The following is a 23708-nucleotide window of genomic DNA, read 5'->3' as shown; positions in this document are numbered from 1 at the left end:
CCCTCCTGGGGACGTTTATTTCTCCAAGGTTTCACTTGTGAGGAGCAGCAGCCCAGCCCTGCACATTTCCCTGGCTCCTTGCTTGCTCTGCAGTTTCCCTGTGCAGGGAGGGATCCCTGTGGAGCTCAGGGGGTTTGGATTCTCAGTGTTTGGGTGGGATGTGCTCACCTGCACTCAGCTGAGGCAGTGCCCTGCCTGCCCTCACTCCCTGCATCCCTGTGCTCCAGCACTGCTTTGCACCCCAATACTGAAATATCCCACTCAGCTGTTCCTCACCCAGATGGCCCTTCTGTTTATTCAGAACCTGGACTTCAAATCCCCAGTTTTTCCCACAGTTTCTTTCCCTTTTTCCCTTTCTTTCCCTTTTTCCTGGCATTTTCATCAGTGCATTGCCTCCCACACAGGGCCACAATTCAGAGATAAAACTCCCAGCCAGCCACTGCAGCTTGCTGACACCAAGGGCCCACAAATCTGCTTAAAATCATTACATTTTCTTAGTTTTTCTTACATCTTCAGAAATTGATTTTCTTACCATGACCCAATTTCCCCTGCATCCCCCATCTCACCCCTTTTTCTCACTGGAGCCTCTGTGCATTGGAAGGGTTTTGTTGTCACCTGGAACTGTGTGAAAAATCATCATTTTGGAGCTGGAATGTCCAGTCCTGGCCTCTGCAGAGACCCCAGGTTTCCCCAGCCCCACTGGGATGTGCCACCCCTGTTTGCCCTCAGCCTGTGAGAGCAGCGTGCCTGGGGTGTCCCCAGCTCTTAAACTGGGGAGTTCAGGATGAGGTCAGGAATTCTGTTATTCCCATTATTCTTTTATTCCCATCATTTCTGCTATTCCCTTTATTTCTGTGTGATTTCCTGCCAAGTGCCAAAGCCCTGATTCTCCTCCATTGCCTTTTCAAGGAAAAATGACATTTATGTCAACCACAGCCCAGCTGCCTAACCCAAAACCAGCCCCTCACCTGCCTGTCCCCCCCACACTTTATTAAAAGAATTCATTTTATAGAAAGGTTTTCTCCTTCAAAAAAACACCTTTTTTTTTTTGAAGGGAAACCCCCAGCCCCCAGGACTGGTGGGACTGGTGCTGCTGTCACCTTTACTCAGGAAGGAGCACATTTATTTGCATTTTTCCATATGTCCCCACACGCCAGGGTTTTTCTCTGTGCTGAAATCCTGGCTGAGCTGTGCACAGGGAAGGATCAGTGATAGAGATGAGCTCCCAACCTCTGCTCCTTCCCCACAGTCCCTGCTGGGTGGAAAACTAGGCTAAGCCTCACGTAAGCTCCTCTTTTTTCCCTTTCTTTTTCCTATTTTTTATTTTTGATTTTTGATGAATAGGACCAACAGGGAGTTTGCAGCAGAGGATGGATCTATAACCTACTTTACTTCCATCTGGGATAGAAGGACCCTTAAGTCAGAGCAGAAATGAAGGATTTTTTACCTGCTTTGTTCCCCCCCCCCCCAGGTTTATAAATAAGCTGAATTCATTATTACTTAAAGCAGTGGCACTTGGAAATTGTCAGTGCACGTTGTCCTAAAGCTGGGAATCTCCTCATCCTGCAGTGGTTTTTGGGAAGATATTTTGGTTTCTGGCTGGAGGGAGCTCTGGAGAGGGCAGGGGGTTGCATGGGAGGTGTTGGAGCCAGCTGAGCATCACAGGCCACTCACAACACCCCAGTTCCTCTTCTGCTTTAGGAATTCAGGGAAAAGCAAGGCACAGGCTTGATGCTTTTCCTCGTCTCTCTTCATATTTATTCATTTTGCCTTTAATATGAAAAAATATTCAAAATGCAGATATTTATCTTTTCTATATCAGTGGCTTTATTCTTAAAAAACTATATGATGATGTAGGTGTTTGGATTTTTTATGAACCCCCAAACTTCTTGTAAAAACTGACTTTAGAGTAGTAAACATCTGCAGAGCTGTTGGGTTATGTTTTCATGGCATATTCTGGTCAGTTTTCATGGTGTGTGTGGCTGGGGAACAGGACAAGAAATCAGGAGGTTGGGTTATTTCCTCTGCCATTGGAAATAATGACAGAGGAATACAATAATAATGTTCTTGTGACACCTCCCCTTTTTCCTCTAAACCTCCTGGTCTGGAATGAGATAATGTTCTTGACCCAGCTGAAGAAATAATTATGCTCCTTAGATGATCCTTAGGGGGTTCTGGATCAATGCAAATCAGTATTTTCTCTAAATGTGTGGAAATAGCAGTTCCAGGACCCCAGCATGGACTTGGCAAAGGCCAGAGCTGGATTCTGCAGGACAATTTCTGTTTCTATTGATGGGATGCAAGGGCAGTGCAGAACAACTTTATCCCAGTGGCTGCTTCGTCTTTATTTTGTTGTTTTTTGTTTTTTTTCCCCTGGTTTCCCTCTGGAAAGTAAAGCCAGGAGCCAGCACTGGCACGTGGAGGATGGGGCAGCTTTAAATGTGTTTGTGGAAGCTGTGCCCCCTTGGTTTCCCTGTCTGCAGCACACACAGCTGGCATGCCAGTATTCACTCGGGCTGGGAGGGGAACAGAATGGGACAATATCAGCACTGTGAGATGCTGCTGAGCACCAGAATGGGAATTTCCACATTTTGGCTGAAGCAGTGGGCAGCTCTGAGGATCAGCATCTCTGTGGGCTGGGGTTTGGGGGGGTTTTAGCCAGTAAAGGGAAATTTCCCTTTGAAATGTCCTGCTGAGCTGGGTGAGCTTGAGCCACGATATCCAGAAAATCTGGGGCTGTCCTGGGTCCCTGGCAGTGCCCAGGACCAGGCTGGACAGGACTGGGATCAGCCACAGTGGGAGCTGTCCCTGCCGTGGCACTGGATGGGCTTTGATGAATTCTGCGGCTCAGTGTTTGTATTTTGCATTATTTTGGGCCTGAATTTGCATTCCTGCCACTGCCCAGAGTGGGAAGGGGCAGAAGGGGAGCACGGGAGGCACCTGAATTGCCCAGACATCCCCTGAAAGAGGGGCACAACACCCCCTGTGCCCCTGCAAGTTCTGCTCTCTGCCCACTGCAGATCATCTCTGCTGCAAGAAAGTGCAAACAGAGCTTTTTTTTTTTTTTTTTTGCCTTTTTTTTTTTCATCTAGGAAAAGATAAAAAACTTCTGAGAGTGAAATAACCCCATTCCACTCAACCCAAGGGGAAATGTCTGCCCAGATTTTCTAGATTAAAGTAATAAAATTTTCAGAGTCCTCAGCATTTTGTCTCAAGCAGAGGAGCTGCTTCAAAATAAATGTTTGAAATATTTCCCGTCGAAAGAAGGCAAACAGGCAGTTTTTATGAAGTGGAACATGAAGACAAGGAGGATTTTTTTTTTTTTTCCATAATATCATAGAGAAGAGTGGTTTGATTTTTGGAGAAGAAAAATGGGGGCCTTGCAGGAATTTCTCAGAAAAATTTCTCAGGAATTTCTGTTTCCCTGTAAGAGCAGTGGGGTGAAGGAAGGAAGGAAAGAGCCCTGGGGGTGCCTTGCAGCCTGGTGGGAGCTGCAAACCCCAGGGAGGTGGAATTGCAGCCATGTGGGTGCAGAAATCAGCCTGGCTTTAACAGGAGGGGTCAGAAACGCTTGGGAAAATCCAAACAGCCTCAACAGAGGACCCAGACAGAGATGAGAGACCAGAGATGGGAGTGGGAAACTCAGGGCCTTGTTAATGGCCACGGTAATAAAGTGCAAGGGAAAATCTTTTCCAACAGGGATAGGGTGGGGGGAATGCTGAGATATTTACCTCTAAAAATTCTTTTCCCTTTCTTTTCTCTTTGGCAAAGTAGAAATCCCAGTGAAATTTCTGCTCTAAAGGTCAAATTAGAAAGCTTTCATCCCCAGACTTGTAAACTATTTCTCAAATCAGTGACTCTCGAAATTATTCATTAGAACAGCAGCTCTTAAACTAAAATTCTATTAAGCTGTGTATCAAAGGGGTTTTATTCCAACCCACACAGCTCTCTGGGTAGTCCTGACACACCAGCAAGGACACAGCCTGAAAAACTTCATCTCTGTGAGTTGGTGAGAGGGATGGCAGAAAACCCAGCCTTTCCTTTCCTTTCCTTTCCTTTCCTTTCCTTTCCTTTCCTTTCCTTTCCTTTCCTTTCCTTTCCTTTCCTTTCCTTTCCTTTCCTTTCCTTTCCTTTCCTTTCCTTTCCTTTCCTTTCCTTTCCTTTCCTTTCCTTCCCTTCCCTTCCCTTCCCTTCCCTTCCCTTCCCTTCCCTTCCCTTCCCTTCCCTTCCCTTCCCTTCCCTTCCCTTCCCTTCCCTTCCCTTCCCTTCCCTTCCCTTCCCTTCCCTTCCCTTCCCTTCCCTTCTTCCTTCCCTTCTTCCTTCCCTTCCCTTCTTCCTTCCCTTTTTCCTTTTAAATTTTTTCCTAAATATTTTAAATTCCCACCGTTTGGAGCCAGTGGAGTGGGATTATGTTGCCAATGCCTCCCCCGCCCACCTGGCTGGGAGTTTTGTGCAGGACATGAACCTGGGATCTGTTGTCAGTGGAGAGTTGTGCAAACATGATGAGAATAATTTGGGAAAGGGCATCCAAACGTCCCCAAGGATATTTGGAGGGAGGTTCTTTGCTCAGTCTGAACCAGGGGGATTTGACCAATGCTCCCATCAGTTTTTTTTGTTGGAGCTGCCATTGCCAGCCTAATCAGATTCCCTTGGGACGAATCGTGTGCTCTTTGATAAAAGAAATAATCTTCAATTATTCCTGGATATGACCTTAAACACCACCCTAAATTTTAGATTCCTGGGATTATTTTAAAATTATAGAAGGGTTTTGAGAAGGCAAAGCCCATCATGATCTGCAAATCTCTTTAAGTCATGCTTAAAAATTGGCTCTGGGTGTTTTGGCTGTGGCAGGGTACCCAAGGGGATCGGGCATTTCACATGTAAGAAAGGTAATTACTCCTTACCTGTATCATTATTTCCTGTTCTTTGGGTGCTTTAAAGTTCATTTCATATTAGTAAAGGTGTTGTTTTGTCCACTCCAGAATACTCAAAGTTGCCAATGAATGTGTGTTAGCTTTCTGATTTCCTAAATTATCAATCATTTTTAACCATTTTATTTTCCTGTGCTCAAAGTATAACCAAGTCTCAAGGGTGAAATACCAACCCCCCATAAAATACAGACAGGCTAAAAGAACTCCTGAAGTGCTGATCCAAGGATTTGTTGCTCATCTAAGTGAAGTAGGAGTTCCTTAACCCAAGACTTATTTTTAGTACAGCAGGAATGGCACTAAGGCAGTGCTAATTCCCAGTAATTCCCAGTTGGATGCAGAGATGTGTGGGTATCACCCACCCTCCTCCCTCCCTGTGCTGCTGCTGGGCAAAAACTCTGTGTTCTCCTTGTCCAGGTGCATTGGGTACCTCATTTTGTAGGAATAATGATCCCCAGGGCTGCAGCTCCTCTGCTCTGGGGACTCCTCGCTGTTCACAGCAACTGAGTGATATCAACGGTGTATGATCAAATTTGCTTTATAAAACTCTCTAGACCAAGGCTTTCAAGTAAAACCCACTAACATTTTTATTTTTCTAAGCCTATTAGCCATGCTTTTCTTTGGCAATTAAAACCCACTGATGTATAAAGCAGTGATTGATGTGTGTACATTTCTGTCGGAACAGAGCAAAAGCAGAAATCATTTCATAGCAGTTAAACAGGAATAATAGGTGAAAACAGCACTGACACTGCTTTTCTAATCATTAGGAGAAAAAAGCCTGAACTGCAATGACAAAGGGCTCACTAATGGTGAGTTTTTGACAGCGTGTCATTCAAGGCTCTGCACAGCAGAGCTGCCTCCCACATGATACACTCACAGAAATTGGCTTTCCAAAGGACATGCAGACACCTGCCACCACCAATTTGCATCATTGACTCCTCATCTCATTCTCTGTAATATTTTTTGGGTGGTTTTTAATAGCTCTTGCACAGAGGGGTCCCTCCTAATTGCAGCACCGGTGTAATTACGAAGCATTTTGTGCTCTAAAAATAGGCACGTGTGGAAAAAAGCAAAGCAAAGCATGGAAAGGCTCCTGGGGCAAACAAAGGCAGCAAAACAGAGCTCAGCTTTCACAAAAAATAGGGATCTCTGTCACATCCCAGTGCCCTGAGACTGGCAGGTCCTGAGGGAAGTCGTGGTGCTCCAGTCGGGGTCCCGGGGCATGCTGAGTTCAGGAATTCTGTTATTCCCATTATTCTGTTATTCCCATCATTTCTGTTATTCCAAACATTTCTGTTATTCCCATTATTTCTGTTATTCTTGTTATTCCCATTATTCCTGTTATTCCCATTATTTCTGTCATTTCCATCATTTCCATTATTCCCATAATTTCCATTATTCCCATTATTCCTGTTATTTCCATATTTTCTGTTATTCCAACTATTCTTGTTACTCCCATTATTTCTGTTACTCCCATTATTTCTGTTATTTCCATTATTTCTGTTATTCCCATCATTTCTGTTATTCCCATCATTCCTGTTATTCTCATTATTCCTGTTATTCCCATCATTTCTGATGTTATTCCCATCATTTCAGATGTTATTCCCATCATTTCTGATGTTATTCCCATTATTCCTGTTATTCCCATCATTTCTGATGTTATTCCCATCATTTCTGATGTTATTCCCATTATTTCTGTTATTCCCATCATTTCTGAAGTTGTTGCAGCCAGCCATGGGAACCAAGGGGGGCTCTGTAGCTGCTCTGCTGGGGTGGAAGTCTCTCCATTGGGACAATCAGTGGAGCTGGAAATGATCGGGGTGGAAATTCAGAAATCTGAGGCCAAATTTTACACTGACCCCACCAGCAGGAGCTGATGTGTTTTTTGCCCATCCTTCGATGCCATCTGGGGAATATTTCTTCAAATATATTTCTTTAAAACTTTGCTTGCCTAGGAGTCATTTAGAAAAAAGATGACCACATTTTATAAAGCTCAAACCCAAGTAGGTCCTAAGAAGGGAGAAAAGGCTGCAGTTCCTTTTGTTTTGCTTATAATTGAATCTTCTTTGCTATAAAGACTGATTTTTGTAGGCAAAATTTGGGGAAATCGTTCATTACTCTGGACAACTTGGGTAATTGTTACTGTGCAAAGCCATATGGGTTTGATTAAAGTTTCCAAATGCCATTTACTGAGACAAACTACCCAGCCTTGAGGGGCTGGGGATCATTTCAGGTTGCTTAAGCTTTTATTAAACCCCACAACAGCTCATTCCACACAATGATACCCTGCCCAAAGGGAGGAGCTGGTGGGGCTGGCAGCTGCTGCTGGCTCCTGCTGGGCTTCTGGAGCATTTTTGGGGGATCTGTGGCATCACCTCCCAGTGCCTGCCCAAGCTGTGGCACCGAGCACCAAGGCAGAGTTTCACAGAAAAACCTGATTATGGCAGCAAAGCCGTTCCAGGCCCCATGGAGGCTGGGTGTTGGTGTGTGCATTGCACTCCAGTGCACTCCAGAGAGGCAGATGTCCAGGCTCTGTGCAAATATTGGCTAATTAAAGCTCTTCTGAGAGACACAGCTCAAGGACTTGTCCTCAGAGATGTGCAAACTTTGTCACCGAGAGCTGGAGTGACTTTCCCAAAGTCATGCAGCTGCTTTTAAACACATCCAGCTGAAATTAAATAATACAGGCAGCTTTCTGCTTCTGTGGGCCTGTTCAGCCTGATTCAGAATTGATACTGTCCAGAAAGTGTTTAAAAGCACCTCAAGTCATTCATTAAATGAGGTGTGAGTAGCTGTTACTCACAGTAACCTGTCTGCATTCCTCTTACACCCCCTGATGTATTCTCCTCTTGAAATCATTGCTAATTACTAATTACTAATCCTTCTCTAATGCTGGGGTGACTGGAGCTCACACAATATTTTTCTGTGCTCACTGGAGGCCTTGGTTGGTATTGGGAGAATTGTTGGCAGCACACTGATCTCCTGAATTGCAAGTCTTAATATCTCAGTTTTTCCTTTTTATCTGATATGTTTCTCTGTTGGGTTTGGGATTTTTATGGGCAAATAAGAACAGAAATCCTCCTCTGCTACCCAGGGTTTTTAGGTTTGGGGACAAAGTGAGGTGGGACTTGATGGTGTTGCCACCATGAGGCTGAGCCCTCCTCTCTGCAACTCAAAGATTGCAAGGTGGATCCCAAATGAAGCTCCTCACTAATAAAATCTTCATTATATCATTGTTCATTCCAATTTAGGTGTTGTAAAAACAAATCCGTGGCCTTCAGAAAGCACAATCAGCCTGATGGCCTTGATCAGGCATTAGCCTTTCTTATAATTATCTTAATCCTGTTATTTTACTCAGAGGCAGATTCGAAGTGCTTGCATGAGGCTTTGCAGGGCTGGCTCCCAAAGCCTGATGGTCTGCAGTGCAAGCAAGAGTGATGAATGCTCTGCTTTATTTGCTGATTTTGACCATCCTTGCAGCATTTCCTACATGTTCACCCAAGCAGAGTCTGCTTTTCCTGGTAGCAATCCTTTCCTTGTCAATACTGATGTAAAAAATAGCACATTTATTCCTGCAGGCATTCTTTAGGCTTTAGGCTGTTACTCCTCCTGCAGCTGTCCTCAGAGAGGATGGGATCCAGCCTTGTGCCTGTGTGCAGTCAAAATACATAAAAATCTGTGCATTGGCAGGTGGCCAGAGAAATGTTGCAGTGCTTCCTGTAAAATTAAAAAAAAAAAGAAAAATTAAAAACGCAAAAAAACTTGCAAATTTTATAGACTTTAGGAATGAAAATTATATCTCTCTAACTGATAATTTATTTTCCTGTTCTTATTTTGTCCTAAGCCAGAAAAGAAACAGAGAAAGACCCATAATGGTTTCTTTCCTAAAAAGGGAAATGAAGCAGTGACAACTTTGGATTTTATTCATTTAAATGTTTTTAAGTATGTGTGCAGAAAACATTTTTAAGAGAGGATAAAAATCAAGGCTCAGTTTTCCATCCTTGTAACCTCATAATGATGTTCCTACCAGCGCCTGCTGATAAATATTTATCACCTCTGTGTTTCCTCTGGTTCCCAACTGCACTGACAACAGGTTTGTAATTGCCAAACCAAGGCTCAGCTACACTGGAAACAAGGGGGAAAAAAAATGAAAATTGAAATGCAGGAAATTGTAAAGGATCAGAGGCTGCCAAAGTGATTCCATGTCTTGGTGCTCCCACGAAGCAGCTGCTGGTGACAATCTGGTGGCACTCTGAGCTCAGAGTCACCTCCTCTCTTCACTCCTGAATCCAGTGTGCCAGGAGAGCAGGGGGAGTTGTATTTTTGCAGTGCATGGGCCCTGAGGAGAGGAAAAAGAGAGAGGTGGAAGGAGGAATTTAATTTAATTTAATTTAATTAAAGCACTTCTGTGGCTTCACATGCAGCTGGTGTGAGAGGGAAGGGTCTCCACACGTGGGATGGGAGGGCAGCAGCAGCGAGGGAAGCAGCCTGCCTTGGGATGGAATTGCTGATTTAATGCAGTGATTCTTCCTAAATTCATACAACAAACCTCCCCCAGCCTTGCAGGTGCTGGGGTTCTCTCCAGCTGTGCCTGTTTCTGTGGGTGAATCAGCACCTTCTCCCTTTCCAGCCTGGGGAAGGCATTTCCAGATCCCCCTGTTGATGCTCCTCAGCCTCCTGCTTTCCTCACCTTCCCCTCAGGTCCCCCCAGCCCACCCTCCACGCTGATATTTGCTTTATTTCATCATTTCCCCTTCATGATCAGCCTCTAACCGAGTTCCTTCTCTCCTGGCAGACCTTGAGAACTTCAAGACCAGGACGAGGAGCACAGTGTCCGTCCGCCAGGGCCAGGGCATGGTGCTGCTCTGCGGGCCCCCGCCCCACTCTGGAGGTACAGAGCTTTCCCTCTCTTGATTTCAGGGAACTATGGGGTTTCCTTTCTCGGGGAAGGGAATTCTTAGGGTTTTCAGGAAGTTTGGAGTGGTTACCTGCAAGGACAGGGTGGTGGTGGCAGGGCCACCTGGCTGAGGGGGTCCTGGTGCCTGGGGAAGCTCCAGTGGGGGACAAATGCAGAGCAAGAGCACTTCATGGATCTGAGGATAAACTTCAGAGATAAACTTCTGAGTGTAACCTTCAGAGATGAACTGGTAGAAACCAAAGCAATGTCTTCATATGCTGAAGGTGTGACCAAGACCTTCTAGCTCAGCCTTTCTGTTTGTGACCTGGGTGTGTCTCCTGCTAAAAAGTTGAACTTGCTGCAAATAATCTTTTCATTATTTTCTCTTTTTCAAACACTACTGGTGCTATTTTTTGTGTCCTGGGTACTCAGGATGTGTCCACATTTCACAGGGTGCTGTTTGCTTCAAAGAGGGTGGTATGAATGTTTAGAAAATACCAAACAATTTCAGTTTAGCACAAACTTATTTTAATCCTGCCAGTTTGCGTCTTCCTCAGCGTGTGTTGCACTGCTCTGTTTGAAATGTGTTGGAGAGGGAGTGGTAGTGTGAGAATTCCTGCTGGAATTCTTGGTGTGCCTGACAAGCTCCATGTGTGTCCCTCCCCACCAGGACCCACACCAGCCACTGCAGCTGGCTCCTTCATCAGGGGCTGCTCACTCTGTCAAAACAACACAACATCTCCCACAGATCTGTGGCCCTTTTAAAGGAATTTGCAATCCTGCTTTGAGGTCTGTCTGGCCTCATCAGCTGGATGGAAATTGCCCCCTGGACCATGTGCTGTTAGGCTGATGGTGACACTGCCAGTGTTTGATGCTGTGGTGCAACAGGAAAAACCTCCTCAGCTCCAAAGTGAAAAATAACCCAGCTCATTGGAAGCACGAGTGGTAATAAGGGGAGAAAATGCGATTACTTATTTTAGAATCTGATTAGGGCAGCGAACCCAGGTTCATCATCCTTGCAAAAAGTGCCTGATGGCATTAGTGACTACTGCTGAAACATAGGACTAATTGTGGGAAAAAATACACTTCCTTTTTTTTTGTTTTTACTTTAGTTTCATATGTGCATTGAAAATGAAATCTGAAAAAAAAATTTAAAAATCAAAACTGTTCAGTCTGAGAATTGCCATTGCTTTGCTGATGAGGGCATTCACTGGAATAGTAGAAGCCTGAACAAAACATCCTGGCCAGGTGCTGAGATTTGGGAAAAGAAAACAGTAAATGGGAAGGGAATTATTTTCTGTCAGCCATTGTGTCACTGGCTGTCTTGGGCTTAAAAATTGTGACTTTATTAAAAAGACACTGATCAGCAGCCAGACCATTAACCTTTCATCTGTGGGTCTAATACTTTGCCACTTGGAAATATCCATTTCTGAGGAGCTGTCAGCTAAAAGTGAAGTTATGTTGGCCTACATACATTAGCTGTTGAGGCTTTCTTTCTATTTTTTCTTGTTAATGATGCCCAATAAAGAGCTTCCTACTGTTCCAGCATTACAGGAAATTCATCCCGAAAATGAGTCCAAATGATGAACAAGTCCTTTCAGCACCAACAAATGGGCTGTGTGTGTGTGTACAGCTCGCACAGAACAATCTGGGCATTGCCGTGCACTGTCCCAATTTTTGGTAGGAAATGAGCTGGAAATTCAAGCCCATGGATGTGAGCTCGGCCCCGGCCCCGAATGGAGACGGAGCGCGCGCTCCGTGCGGCGGGGAGCCGCTGTTTGCCAGGTCACTGCCTCGTGCTGGTACATTCTGTTAAGCAGCATAATGATGTGATGGCCTCCTCTGATGAAGTGCATGCTGAGTGCTGGAGGTTTGGAAAATAAATGTTCATCTGCAGCTCGGGAAGCGGCTGGGCTGGAGGGCGGAATGAATGCAAATCAAACATTTGCGTCTGCTGCGCTTTCCGCGCTTGCAGCAGTGGATTCCCACCCCCCGAGGCCACTCCTGCTGGACTGGTGACCCCTTTGTCTGCCTGAAGTTCCAGCTCTTTTCCTCTCCTGTTTTTCCTTTGCCTTCTCCATTTGTCCCTAATGGACTGGTAGAAGCCTGCCTTCGTTGTCAGGATTTTTCTGAGATAATTTCCCTGCGTGTGAAGGGTGTTCCCTCGTTATTTCTGCAGCTTGTTTAATCAAAAGCCCCACAATGATCTTGTGTCAAGCATTCTGCCCTAAAACTCCACAGAAGAAATCACTGAAGAGTAAATATTGCTCTGGGGACGTGGCACTGGGGCCTGGCTAACAGCACAAGGAGCTGCTGGTGGTGTTTGAGTGGACAAGAGGAAACAGTCAAAAATCCTAAAAGTCTGTGTGGAGCTGAAATTTGGCTTTGGTTTTGTGCAGAACACCAGGGCCTCATTGTGGCCACAGCATGAGCTGGGCAGTCCCAGTGATGGAGTCACAGAAATGGGTTTGGGCACTGGAAGGGCATCAGAGAGTTCCTGTGACTTTGCTGAGTCTCATTAGGTACCTCAGCCTGTCTTAGGGGCACTTCTGGAGTTTGGATACCAGAAGACAAAGCTCTCCTGCTTTGTATTTTCAGAGCCCTGTGAGATCAAGCATTGGCTCACAGAATGCTTTGGGTGGGAATGGCCCATCCAGTGCCATGGCAGGGACACCCCCACTGTCCCAGGCTGCTCCCAGGAAACAATTCCTCCCTCCCAGGGAACAATTCCATCCCAATATCCCACCTAACCCTGCCCTTGAGCTGTCACAAGAGCGGAGCAGAGGGGAAGAGTCTCCTTCCTTGACCATCTGGAGAATTTTGAGCCAAAACAGGGAAAATATCACCAAAAATGGCTTTGTTTCTTCTTGTCTGTTTCTTCTGTTGCATTTTTAAGGCATTTAGAAGCCATAAACCTTTTCAAAGTGTGCAATAGTGTTCAAGCTAAGCTCTTTGTGGAAATGTTTTCCTTCTGAGGAGCTCTGCAGGGGGGAACACCTTTCCTTGTTTCCTTGTTTGTGTTTTTCGGTGTTGTTAATCAAATTTGGCAAGATTCGTTTCTTGTTGAGATAAACTTAATTGAAACAAACAAACAAAAACCTCCAAAATCCAAAGCAAACACTCTCTTGTGTTTCTCAGGCTCTGAATCTAACTTGTATTCCACAGGGGATATGCCTGGGAAGTATTTGGAGGTCACTGTCCTTTTAACTTTATCCCCAAATTTTAAGATAAAATATTCTTCTGTGCCAAATAGTTCTTTTCATTTAACTTCGTGGGAGCTGAGTCATTTAGCTGCCACTTTTATTAGATTTATTTGATAGTCAGGGCAGGGTTAGTTAATATTTTAACAACCACAGTTTTCAAATTCCTTCTAGCATCCCTGGCATTTCTTTGTGAGTCCAGAGGCTAAAAAAATACAGTCTTGGAAAGGATTTTCTACTTGACAGGCTGGTAGCACACCCTTCCTCATGCAATACAAACAGGTCTGGAAACCCTTCCCCTCCCTTCTCTGGGAAGATAAATGAACTTGTCTTTGGGATTCCTCTCCCCCCTTGCTGCGAGTTCCTCGTGGTTCATCTTTAGAGAGATCTATAACCATGTTCTCATGACATTTGCCTTGCAGCCCTCGTGGGAAAAGCCTGTGGAGATGGAGCTCTCCAAGTGCAGTGAGGAATGCTGAGTGCACACAGAGGGCTGCTGGAAATGATCTCTCAATTACTGGGTTATTTGGATTCTGTGTTCTCGCTGCAGTCCCTGGTGTGTGTCCTGCTCTGGGCTCTGCTGATTCCCCCACTCACCACAGCTGGAGCACATCTGTTCTCACTCCCAATCCAGCTCACTAATCTGGGCAAGAAATCAGCCAGCTGATGGCGTTTTTAGATACCAAAGTGCTCAGCTGGGAGCTCACTGCTGTTCTATAGGATGTGTCTTCTCCTGCAGACACATCCCCAAAAGTTCCTGCTGACCCTGGAACTGAATCCCCCAATAATTCCTCTCTCTGAGCCTCAGTTCCTCAGGCACTTTGTCCCTCTGCTCCTTTCTGACCTTCCTGGGGAGCTGTGTCCCCTTGAGTGAACAAAGGCAGGATTTCAAGGAAAATCAGATTTCTGTCTCTGCAGTGCCCATGTTCTCAATGCACTTGGAAAATTCCATTTTCCTGAAGAGGAGGAGATCCATTAAAGCTCAGTTGTTCCCATAATTCTTTCCTATCTAATGCCATCACTGCTGATGGAAACAGCCATGGATGGGAACACATCTGTGTCTGTGAGCTGAGCTGTTGACAGAGAATTATTCCCACACCTTTTCACAGATTGGATGCATTCAGGTTTTCTCATTCTCTCCTGCCTTTCTTTCCCTGCCAGCATCCAGGAAAACTTTTAGTTCTGTTGCACAGCTTAATCAAGTAGAACTAACTAAATTTTAGCATTTGACAGAGGAGATGGCAATTCTGATCCCGTCTCAATCCCAGCCTTTCATGCAGCACGGGCAGAGTGAAGTGTGGACACCAAAGGCGTTTGCAGAAAGCATTTTACAGATTCCAGTGCTGCTAAAACCACTCCTGGGCACAGGAATCATTAGTGGGTGCTCCTTGTCCTCTTGCTTTTTCTCTCCTTTTATTGTTATTGTTTTAAAGGGGTGATGGACACTTCATGGGCTGGGAACAGTGAGCATCTTTGGGCTGTTGGGGTGGCTGATGGCCTCTAGTGGGATGAATGGTTTTTGGGGGGTTTGTCCTGTGAATAATCCATCCCACAAATCATGTCTCATGTTTGTGCAGCCCCCACCATGCAGTGCAAGGAGGAAGGGCAGAAAACCTGGGAAAAATCAGAGGAGTGCAGGAGGAAAAAGGCAATTATCAGGCATTTTTATACCATGATCAGCAAATGGAGCGTGGCAGCATTTAATGTCCTCACTCCACTAGAGCAACCTTAACATTCAGCCTTTATTTTCCTGTTTCTTTCAGTGTGGGATGCCCAGAGCTTTTGAGAAATGTGAATTTTACAGAATCTCTACTCCCAGTTCCCCCTTGCCAGGCAGGATGTCAAAGGGCTGAGCTACCCCTGTTACTCCTTATTAAAGGATTGATAGTTTCTCCTCTTTCTCTGCTGTCTTAATGTCTTTGGAAGCCTTTGCTGCTTGGTCAGATTTGGTTCCAATTAGTGGGAAGCTAATTTAGAGAGGAGCCTCGCACACATGGGTGGGCACCGTGGCTGTAAAAGTTCCATTTCTCCAGGAAACCAAGCAAAAAATCTGCTAAGCTGGTTGGAAGTTGGCCCAGCTATTTGTCAGGAGGCTGCAGGGCTGCTGAGCAGCCTGTCATGGATCACTCCCAAGGCTGGAGGGAAAATCTGAGCAGGTAAACTCTCCCTTGGGGCTGGGAAAAACAAAGAAAAAGGAGGCAGGGAAATATTTTCCCATTAGGGACGGTCAGTGATGGATCTGATGGATTTGACTGTGCTGTTGGGTTGGTGTTGGAGCATCAGGAGGGGCCACAAGCCTGCCTGGGCTGTGGGGCAGGTGTTAAACCTTGTTTTTCCGTGGGTAATTCTGCTTGGAGGATGCAGGGAGGGACAGAGGGGAGGCTCAGTTCCCAGACAAACAGGAAAATGCCCCAGCAGGGTGGTGTTCCCATGAGCTGGGGCTCCACAGCTCACAGCTGACTTCCCCGGAATGGGAACACTGAAATTCCAGCAGGAATTCCCAGGAGGGGGATGCAGGATGAGTGCTGGAGATGTGTGGGAGCTGGAGGAGAACATGAGGAGGGCAGAGGATGCAGAAAAATGCCTGAACCTGTCACCAGATCTTCCCTTTGATAGTGACTGCCACTCCCATGTCCCCCAAAGCAGGAAAATTCCCATGTCTGAACCGTCAGCACCCTAAAAGTGTTTTCCAGAGCAGGAACAGCTGAGCCCAAAAAGCCTCTGAGTGATTGATTGATCTCAGGCCAAGATCCAGAAAACAACTTCCCAAAGCTTCCAGTTCCTGCAGTTTGTCTCCTGCTCCTGAAAGCTGCATCTGAGCAGCCTGGCAGCATTTCTGCCAAAAACTTCCCTCAAGATTCAGCCCAGATTTCCCTCCAGGTGTCTCCTTCCATCACAGGGAGTAGGTGGGTCACACCCTGGGTCTCTGTAATTCATCTGTGTCTGGCTCCATGTGATGGAGATTATTACAGTTCAGCAAAAATGGGGTTCATTAAACTTAAAATCAGGCATATGAAACTCTCATTTAAATAAAAAGTGATTGAGAATGGTAACTTCCATTTAAAGTGCATCTCCCATCATTTATTTTTTATGCTCTGCCACAGTCACCGTTTAAATTATTAAAAGCAAGAAGTAAAAAGCCTTCTCAGGAGATAGAAATGGATTAGATTAAAATTAATCTGACATAATCCTTTCTGTAAAACTGCTGATTCAGTTTGTGCACGAGTTTATCAACATATTTGAGGATGAAGGATAAGGATAAATTCTCCTCTAATTTGGGAGTGCTTTGGCTTGATATTTCTGACAGCACAGGGAACACACAGAGCTCTCTTAATTGAGAGATTTATGAAATTACAAATATTTCTCACAGCACAAATGCCAAGCTCATCACAGATTTACAATCATTTAAGCACCTGAGGCGGTGAGTGGGCTCTGCCCCATTTCAGCTGGGATGAATTTTGAGGTGCACAAAAGAGAGGCTGGGTCAAGAAGAGAGGCAGATCTTCAGCTGGCACGTGTCACTTGTCAGCACCCCCAGAATTCCCATTTTTGTGCCCCAGGTAGGTGGCAAAGGACACAGGAGGAGGACTGGGGTCTGTAACTGGAAGGGGAGAGGCTCAGCCCTCCACCAAAGACCTTGGAAACAGGGAAATAATGAGGAACACGGCGTTAATGGATTTTTTATTTATCAGTGACAGCTCGTGACATCTTTAAAAAGAAATCATCTGCGAGCCAGTGGTGTGGTTTATTCCCTGTTTGGCTGCAGTCAGCACTAAATGAAGATTGAAATGGCATTGAGAGGGGGTAGGGCTGGCAGGGTTTGGCTGAAGATGAGTGAAATGTGTCTGACAGAACCCAGTCAATAGCATTTATTGGGAGCTGTAACATCTTGTGATGTCTTTATGAACTAAATTAGAGATCAGAGTGCTGCTCCCAGGCTCTGCCGACTCTTTCCCTCCACATCCAGCTCTGCAAAGCCCTCAGAGGCAGCCAGGATGTGCCCAGTGGCACAAACACCACAAACACAGCACTGGTGTGTCAGATTGGGGGTTCCACACCCCTGGGTGCACATTTTGCTTTGTTCAAGTCAACATTCCTGTGGGGCTGATGTTTTGTTGTTGAAGAAGCAGTGGGGGTATTGCTTTGGGCATTTTCTGTCACCTCAGGCACGTGGTTGCACCTAAAAATGCAACCATGATGTGTTCAAATATAACAAATGTGCAACCAGGATGATGCTTTCAGCTGGTAGATATCAAAGATATCACTTGATTATGACACTAAACACTGATTATCTATCAAATAAATGAAGAGAATGGTTTTTTCCTGAGTGCTACAGGCAATGCCCTACAGGCCATGCCCCCTCAGGCTGTTTGGGCAGATATTTCAGCCTTGGAGTGGGTCATAATTTTAATTCATTGCAGTAAGAAAATTCCTCTGCAACCAACTAGTTGGGTTTTTTTTAGAGGTTTGATCTAATCTCTTACAACTACAGATCAAAGGTAGTGAAAGCTGGTATTAAAGGATTAGCTAGGTCACATTGAAATATGTTTTAAAACAAGCCCAGGGACCTTTAGCTTTTCTGGAGCTAGTGCACACACAAAAAAGGATTTTTAGGCTAACTCTCTGTGACTTTAACCAGAAAACCAACTGATGGATTAAATCTGTGAGTCATTCCTCCAGGTGATGTGGGGAGCAGCTTATGTAACACAAGCCTGCAGAAATCAGCAGTGCCTGAATCTCTCAGAGCACAAACCCAGAGCAGGAGCTCAGTTCAGTGTAGGCACCCCTTGTGCACGTGCCCAGCTTCCCGTGCTTTTATTCTCTTTTGGTGGTGGTTTATAAGAAATTAGCAGCTTCAGCCCAGGCTCCTTTTCATCCTTTTCTCTGGCTGATCCCCCCTGTTTCCATGTGGCACAGGGGTGCTTTATCTCTGGCTGTCAGGTGAAATGAGTGTTTCTTTGCAAAGATGTTGATGCCACTCTCTGGACCTTATCAAGCCAATATTCCTTTCTTTATTACCAGAATTTCCCCATTGAAAATGAACTTACAGAGACAGAGAATCACTCAGCTGATCCCTGCTGGGGTGAGCCTGACTCCAGAAACTTCAGTTTCAGTGGGAAGGGCTTGGGAGTGGCATCAAATCCTGGTTCCCCATTCCCAGTGAGCACCAGAGCTGCCCCAGCAGGAATCAGGGTGACAAACACAGCTTGGCTTGGTGGGTGGCTTTTCTTCCCAGGCAAACCTGGCTGGAAATGTCTGTAGGACAAGTTTGAAAAGCTTTTCAGACAAAACCCATCAGGTTTCTCCCCAGAGCAGCCAGGCTGCCTCGATGGGAGGGTGGCTGTGCCCCCAGATGCTGTTGGAATAATTCTGGTATTTCACTGGAGCAGATTCCCCAGTGCTGGACCTCATCTTGTGATGTTTTCTATTCAGCACAGATAAAGATTTGTGTTGATTTTCCTCCCTTTGGTTCAGGCTGGCTCAGTGCAGTCGTGGTTGGTGCTCACAGCCATCCCCAGCTGCCTGGGAGAGATAAGCCAGGCCAGCTGTGTGCACCCAAATATTTCACTGCCTTTGACATCACAGGCTGGAGATGCACCAGATACAGGGATATTGATTAGGTTTCAGGTAATGAACACCTCTTGCCCTTTTAATTACCCAGAGCTGGGCAGTCGAAGGGCTGGGAGGCAAACACAGCACTGAAAATTGCTGTGGGAATGGAACTAACACAGAAATTGGATAATTTTGTGCATTTTTCTTGTTCTTATAAACTTCTGACAGCACGTTTCTCTGTTGCCTGGCTGCTGAGTAATTGTGTCCTCAGATTTGGCATAGCTGAGGGTTCATCCAAACGTGTTTTATTAACTTGAGATTAATCTTGTTCATTATTTATCATTCTTTTTATTAAAACCTGCACTGGAGGCCCAGAGCTGTGGTGTAGCTGGGCAGCAGAGCTCAGACCCAAAGGGAGAATTACCAGGTGATACTTTTGTCCAGGCTGATTTCCTTAAATTGTTCTGCAATTATTTAAGACTGGAAGATAAAAAATTGATCCAGTGGTGCAGGCAGGGCAATGGAACTGTCTGTAACCACACCAAAAAAAAAAAAAAAATTAAAAAAGAGGCAGTGCATAATTTATGTAGCTTTAACATTAAAATAATACTGTGAAAGAGAAAAATGGTCAAAACTCCAGGAACTGCAGAGAGTTGTGCCAGGGGTTTGCCTTTCCTGGATAATTCCCTTTTTCCTTTCCCCAGGGTGCTGTGCCAGGGGCTGCAGGCACTTGGAGCCTTCTCTCCTGCTCACATTTTGTGATTCACAGGGCTATGGGTGCTGATTGCTCAATCAAATCACAGCGAAATTTGCAATTATGAACTTTGCAATTATGAAATTCGCAGTTATGGAATTTGAATTATGAGCGTCCCCTTCAAGCAGTTGGCAGATTTTAATAAGCAAATTGAGAATACAGCTCAGGTTCACAGGACACTCATCAGATAATCAGTTCAGCTTCAGCTTTGCCCAAATTTGCTGTAACCTTCACTTATGAGCAGTTTGAACACCAAGGAATGGAAGCAATCAGAGCAAAAAAAACCCCAGCAGTCTGCAAATTACCCACCAAAAATCAGTTTTCTATGAAGTTTATACAACAGCAGAGGGTATGGCTGGGGGCTGTACAACAAAGTGATATTAAAGCATTTGGATATATTAAAAACAAGAGCAGGTGGGGATGTTTGGCACAGGAACACACCCAGAGCCAAGGAATTTGTCAGTTCCTAAATCACCCAAAAGCAAAGAGCAGGATCCTCCTGACCATCAGCTGCAGTGCAATGGTGGAGGGAACAGCTCCCTCCAGGAAAAACTTCACTGTTGGCCCTGTCTGGGAATAGCAGGGAGTAAAACAGACTGGAAAACTTCAGCACTTCCCATCCTGCACAAAATAAATGAATTAAAAAAAAAAAATAAAATTACAACAGCCATAAATTTACAGAAGTGCATTCTGGGAAAAAAAAAAAAAAAAGTTGAATTTTGAAAAAAAATTAAAAACCAGCCTCAATTTTACAGAAGTGAATGATCAAGGGAAGTGTCAACCAAACACTCCGAGCTGTGTTCTCTCCATCTGGATTTAAACTGTTTATGGCAGGGGATGAGCCTCACCTCTCCTTTCAAGATGTCTCAAAATTAATTAATGTTTCAGTCATAGTTTGGGTAGTTTGGGCTAGTTTAAAGGGAGGATTTCATAATTTCCTTAATTTCGTGTTTTTCTTTTGCCATGTGTAACAAAACATCATTTTTGTGCATCATGACTGACAGAAAACTTTCTGTTTTCCACTGAAAATCAGTTCCCACCTGTCCAGCTTGAGAGTGACAGAGTGGGTGATAAGGTAGGAATTATAGCAATCACTGAAGATTGGATTAATCTCTGAAACTTTCAGCAAAGCCTATAAAAAATAATAGTGTATTGTACCCACACTGTTCTTATTAAAAATGATAAATGACCCCCATTTTTTGGCTAATGCTGATCCCAAAATTTCATCCTTCTCCTCAGCTTTATGGCTGCCATAATCTTGATATTTTAATAGCTTTTCCCATAATAGCCACAGAGACCTTTTTAAGTGGCAGCCCTGACTTTATGGAAGAGACTTTAAAAAAAAAATTAAAAAATCAAGAAGAGTTTCTTCTCCTTAAAGGCAGAAGCAAAATATGTGCACGTCCCAGGAGGGGCAAGCAGAGAAATGTTATTTTGGCAAAGCACAGGCCTAAGTTAATAATTACTCAGAATTTCTGTGCAGCTTTCATTATAGAGCAGATAATGGAAATGAAGAAAAATAAGGTTACAACATGTCCTGGGTGTGTGCAGGGGATGGCAGCTGCTCTGGGATTGCAGCTCATGGAGTTTCTCCTTTAAAAACAGCAAATACAGGTCAGAAATTGGGTAATGTTCTATGTTTGAGAGATCTTTACTAAAACCAGAAATACACTCTAGCTATAAACTGCTCAAGTGTAAATGGACAGCTGAAGTTGAACCAAAACTCCAAAACTAAATTTAAGTAAAGCAAGGTTGAAAGAACTCAGAAACAGGTACCTCCAGCAAAAAGGATCTGGGGGAGGAAAGTAGAGAACATAACCCAGAAGTAGAGATGTAAGCATTACAGAAAATACTTTGCATGACAACAAAATGTGAAGTGTGGGGAAAGATTTGAGAGGTTTGTGAGAGGGTTAGGAAAGGCAGGTCCCAGCAGCCAAAACTCTCTCTTATGGCTGTAATGTATCCTGACACTCTAGACAGGAGAAATGAGTTGAAGGTAACAAATTCCAACACTGTGGAAGTTACACACAATTTGTAAACTGTAGGTTATGGAGATTAATGACAGATCTGCTTTAAAGGGGAAATGAAAAACATGGGAAAATAGGCAAAAATCACGTGAAAAGGGCCCCAAATTAGACAGGAGAAGTTTGTCATGAATTCCTCAAGGAATCAGAGGCTCATGTGTGAGTAGAGAGCCATGGATTGCCTCTTGCTGCTGGTTCCTTGTGCTCCAAGGCTCCGTGCTGGTGACTTTGGGAAACCTTCCCATCAGCAGGAGCCAGCCCAGGCTGTGTCTGAGGTGGAGTCTGTTTGCTCAGGAGGCACAAATTGCCTGTGGGCTGTGAGCTGCCTGTCACTTCCAGAGCAATTAGAGAGGCAGACCTTATCAAAAGGAGGAGCCATAAATATTGCACCAGGATCTCTCAGGAAATCCAAGGCACTGGGAGGGAGTGTTTATTTACATGCTGCTGCACAAGCAGGAGCACTGAGAGATGCTCCAGTCTGTGCTGCTCCCTGGGCTCCATGTTCCTATCAGCCCCATGGGGTTTGAGACAGGGAGAGAGAAAGAAAAAGCCAATTTTAAATGTTGCATTGCAATAATGGACAGCTCCTAATGTCCAGCTCTGTGTCGTTTGGGCAGCTGGATCTCTCTGGCATGGATAGGAAGGCAGAGCTGCACCTTCAGATCTTTACTGTGTTCCAAATTAACAGAGTTTGAAGGTGATTTTGGGGGGATTTCAATGTTTTGCCCTCTAGAAATGGGTCTCCTTTAGTCCCTTCTGCACTGGGTTTCTCCTTTTGGAGGGATCCAGCTCATCATTTCCTCCTGTCAGGATCAGATCTCCTCCTCTTGCCCAGCCTCCTGTGCCCTGCTTAACCAGGGCCTCCAGCCCTTAAATATTGTATTGCAATCTATTTTAAAGATCTTTAAATTTATATAGCAATAACAGACTGCTCCTAACATGCAATTCTGTCCCATTTGGGCAGCTGGATCTCTCTGGCATTGATAGGAAGTCACAGCTGCACCTTCAGACCTTTACTGTGCTCCTCACTTTTATGCAGCCAAATTAACAGTTTGAAGGTGGCTTTGGGGGAATTTCAATGTTTTGCCCTCTAGAAATGGGGCTCATTCAGTTCCTTCCACCATTCTGGAGGGATCCCAGCTCACCCACTTGTTTCTCTCTTTGCTCAGACCTGCTCCTCTTGCCCAGCCTCCTGTTCCCTGCTTGCCCAGGGCTCCCAGCCTGGCCCTCAGCTCCAGTGACAGAATTATCCCAGACTTTTTAACTGAGGCAGAGCCCAGGGAAAGCTCCTGCAATGATTATAGGGCTGGAAAGCCTCGAAAATGCCAGCACAAGGGCTCTCAGTGGCTCTCACCAGCAAAGAGATGAGAACTCCTTAAGCCAAAGGCTTCATTAGCCCACAAGCACAGAACCATAGACTACAATGAAAATATTTAACCTGGAAATTAGAAAGTTTTTAGCGATTAAGTGATACTGGCTTGCAGAGAAAAGCAGGAGCCCTTTCTGGGGTGTAATTATACCTGTGAGACCTCCTGAGGAAGGATGGGAGGGACAGGGATTGATCCAGAAATTCCCTCCCCGCTGTTTTCCTGTGTTCAGGTCACCATCTCCACTTTCTGTGAATTGCAGAGCTCAGGGGGCTCTGGTGGAAACCTTGGTGTGAAGAGTCACTCCACTTTCAACACCTCTGTGCATCCCAGGGCAGGAATGTTTATTTGCCTGGTGCTGGCTGCTTCTGAAGGAGCAAGATAATTGTTCACCAAGAGTAAATTTAAAAAAAAAAAAAAAAAGAAAAACAACAAACTTAACTACTTGCAGAAAATAATAAGCTGGCTGGGAAATGGTGCCTTGTTTGCTCTGAGTATCCTCTTGACATCAGCATGAGGTTCCTTCTAATGAGATGCACATGTGTAAATATGATGATTAGATATTCCCTCATAAACAGAATTATCATACCTTCTAACAGTCTAAGCAGGCATTTTCGAGTCCTGTTGTTACAAATAAATAAATAAAGGCCAAAAGGCTGCATTCAGCCTCTTCTGGCTGGGAACAGTGGGATGTGAGGGCAAAATGTATTTTCCAAAGTACCTAATGGTAGTTGAGGTCAATTACAGCCGCGACTCATTAGAGTATTAAAACAAGAATGTGATTTTTAGTATAATTAGTACTCCCTTAGAAAACTGCAGCAGTCTTGTATCCACTTCAGGCTCTTGGAGTGTGTTTGGGCATTTGGCTCAGGCAGATATAACAGGGTTAGACTGCATTAACCTCACTCACAGCCTCTGCAACGTCTCTCACTTCTTCTTTATGGCTCAAATAACTTCCAAAGATGCCTTATAAAACACAGAGCCC

The 23708-nt window shown here is 44.9% G+C and overlaps 1 protein-coding gene across 3 annotated transcripts in view; it reads left to right on the top strand.

Moving 5' to 3' along the window:
* Positions 1 to 23708, top strand: part of LOC139595743 (contactin-4) — a 275452-nt gene that overhangs the window by 177846 nt on the left and 73898 nt on the right. For all 3 annotated transcript variants that reach the window (XM_071439314.1, XM_071439313.1, XM_071439312.1), the window contains one exon: positions 9724 to 9819. In XM_071439314.1, coding sequence (XP_071295415.1) covers positions 9724 to 9819 — 96 coding nt within the window. The remainder of the gene's footprint in view (positions 1 to 9723; positions 9820 to 23708) is intronic.

The sequence above is a fragment of the Agelaius tricolor genome, unplaced genomic scaffold, assembly GCF_023055355.1.
Source record: "Agelaius tricolor isolate 1412-34295 unplaced genomic scaffold, bAgeTri1.0.p SCAF_14, whole genome shotgun sequence".
Classification (NCBI taxonomy): domain Eukaryota; kingdom Metazoa; phylum Chordata; class Aves; order Passeriformes; family Icteridae; genus Agelaius; species Agelaius tricolor.
Note: the sequence above shows the minus strand (reverse complement) of the source record. Positions and strands in the feature narration are given on the sequence as shown.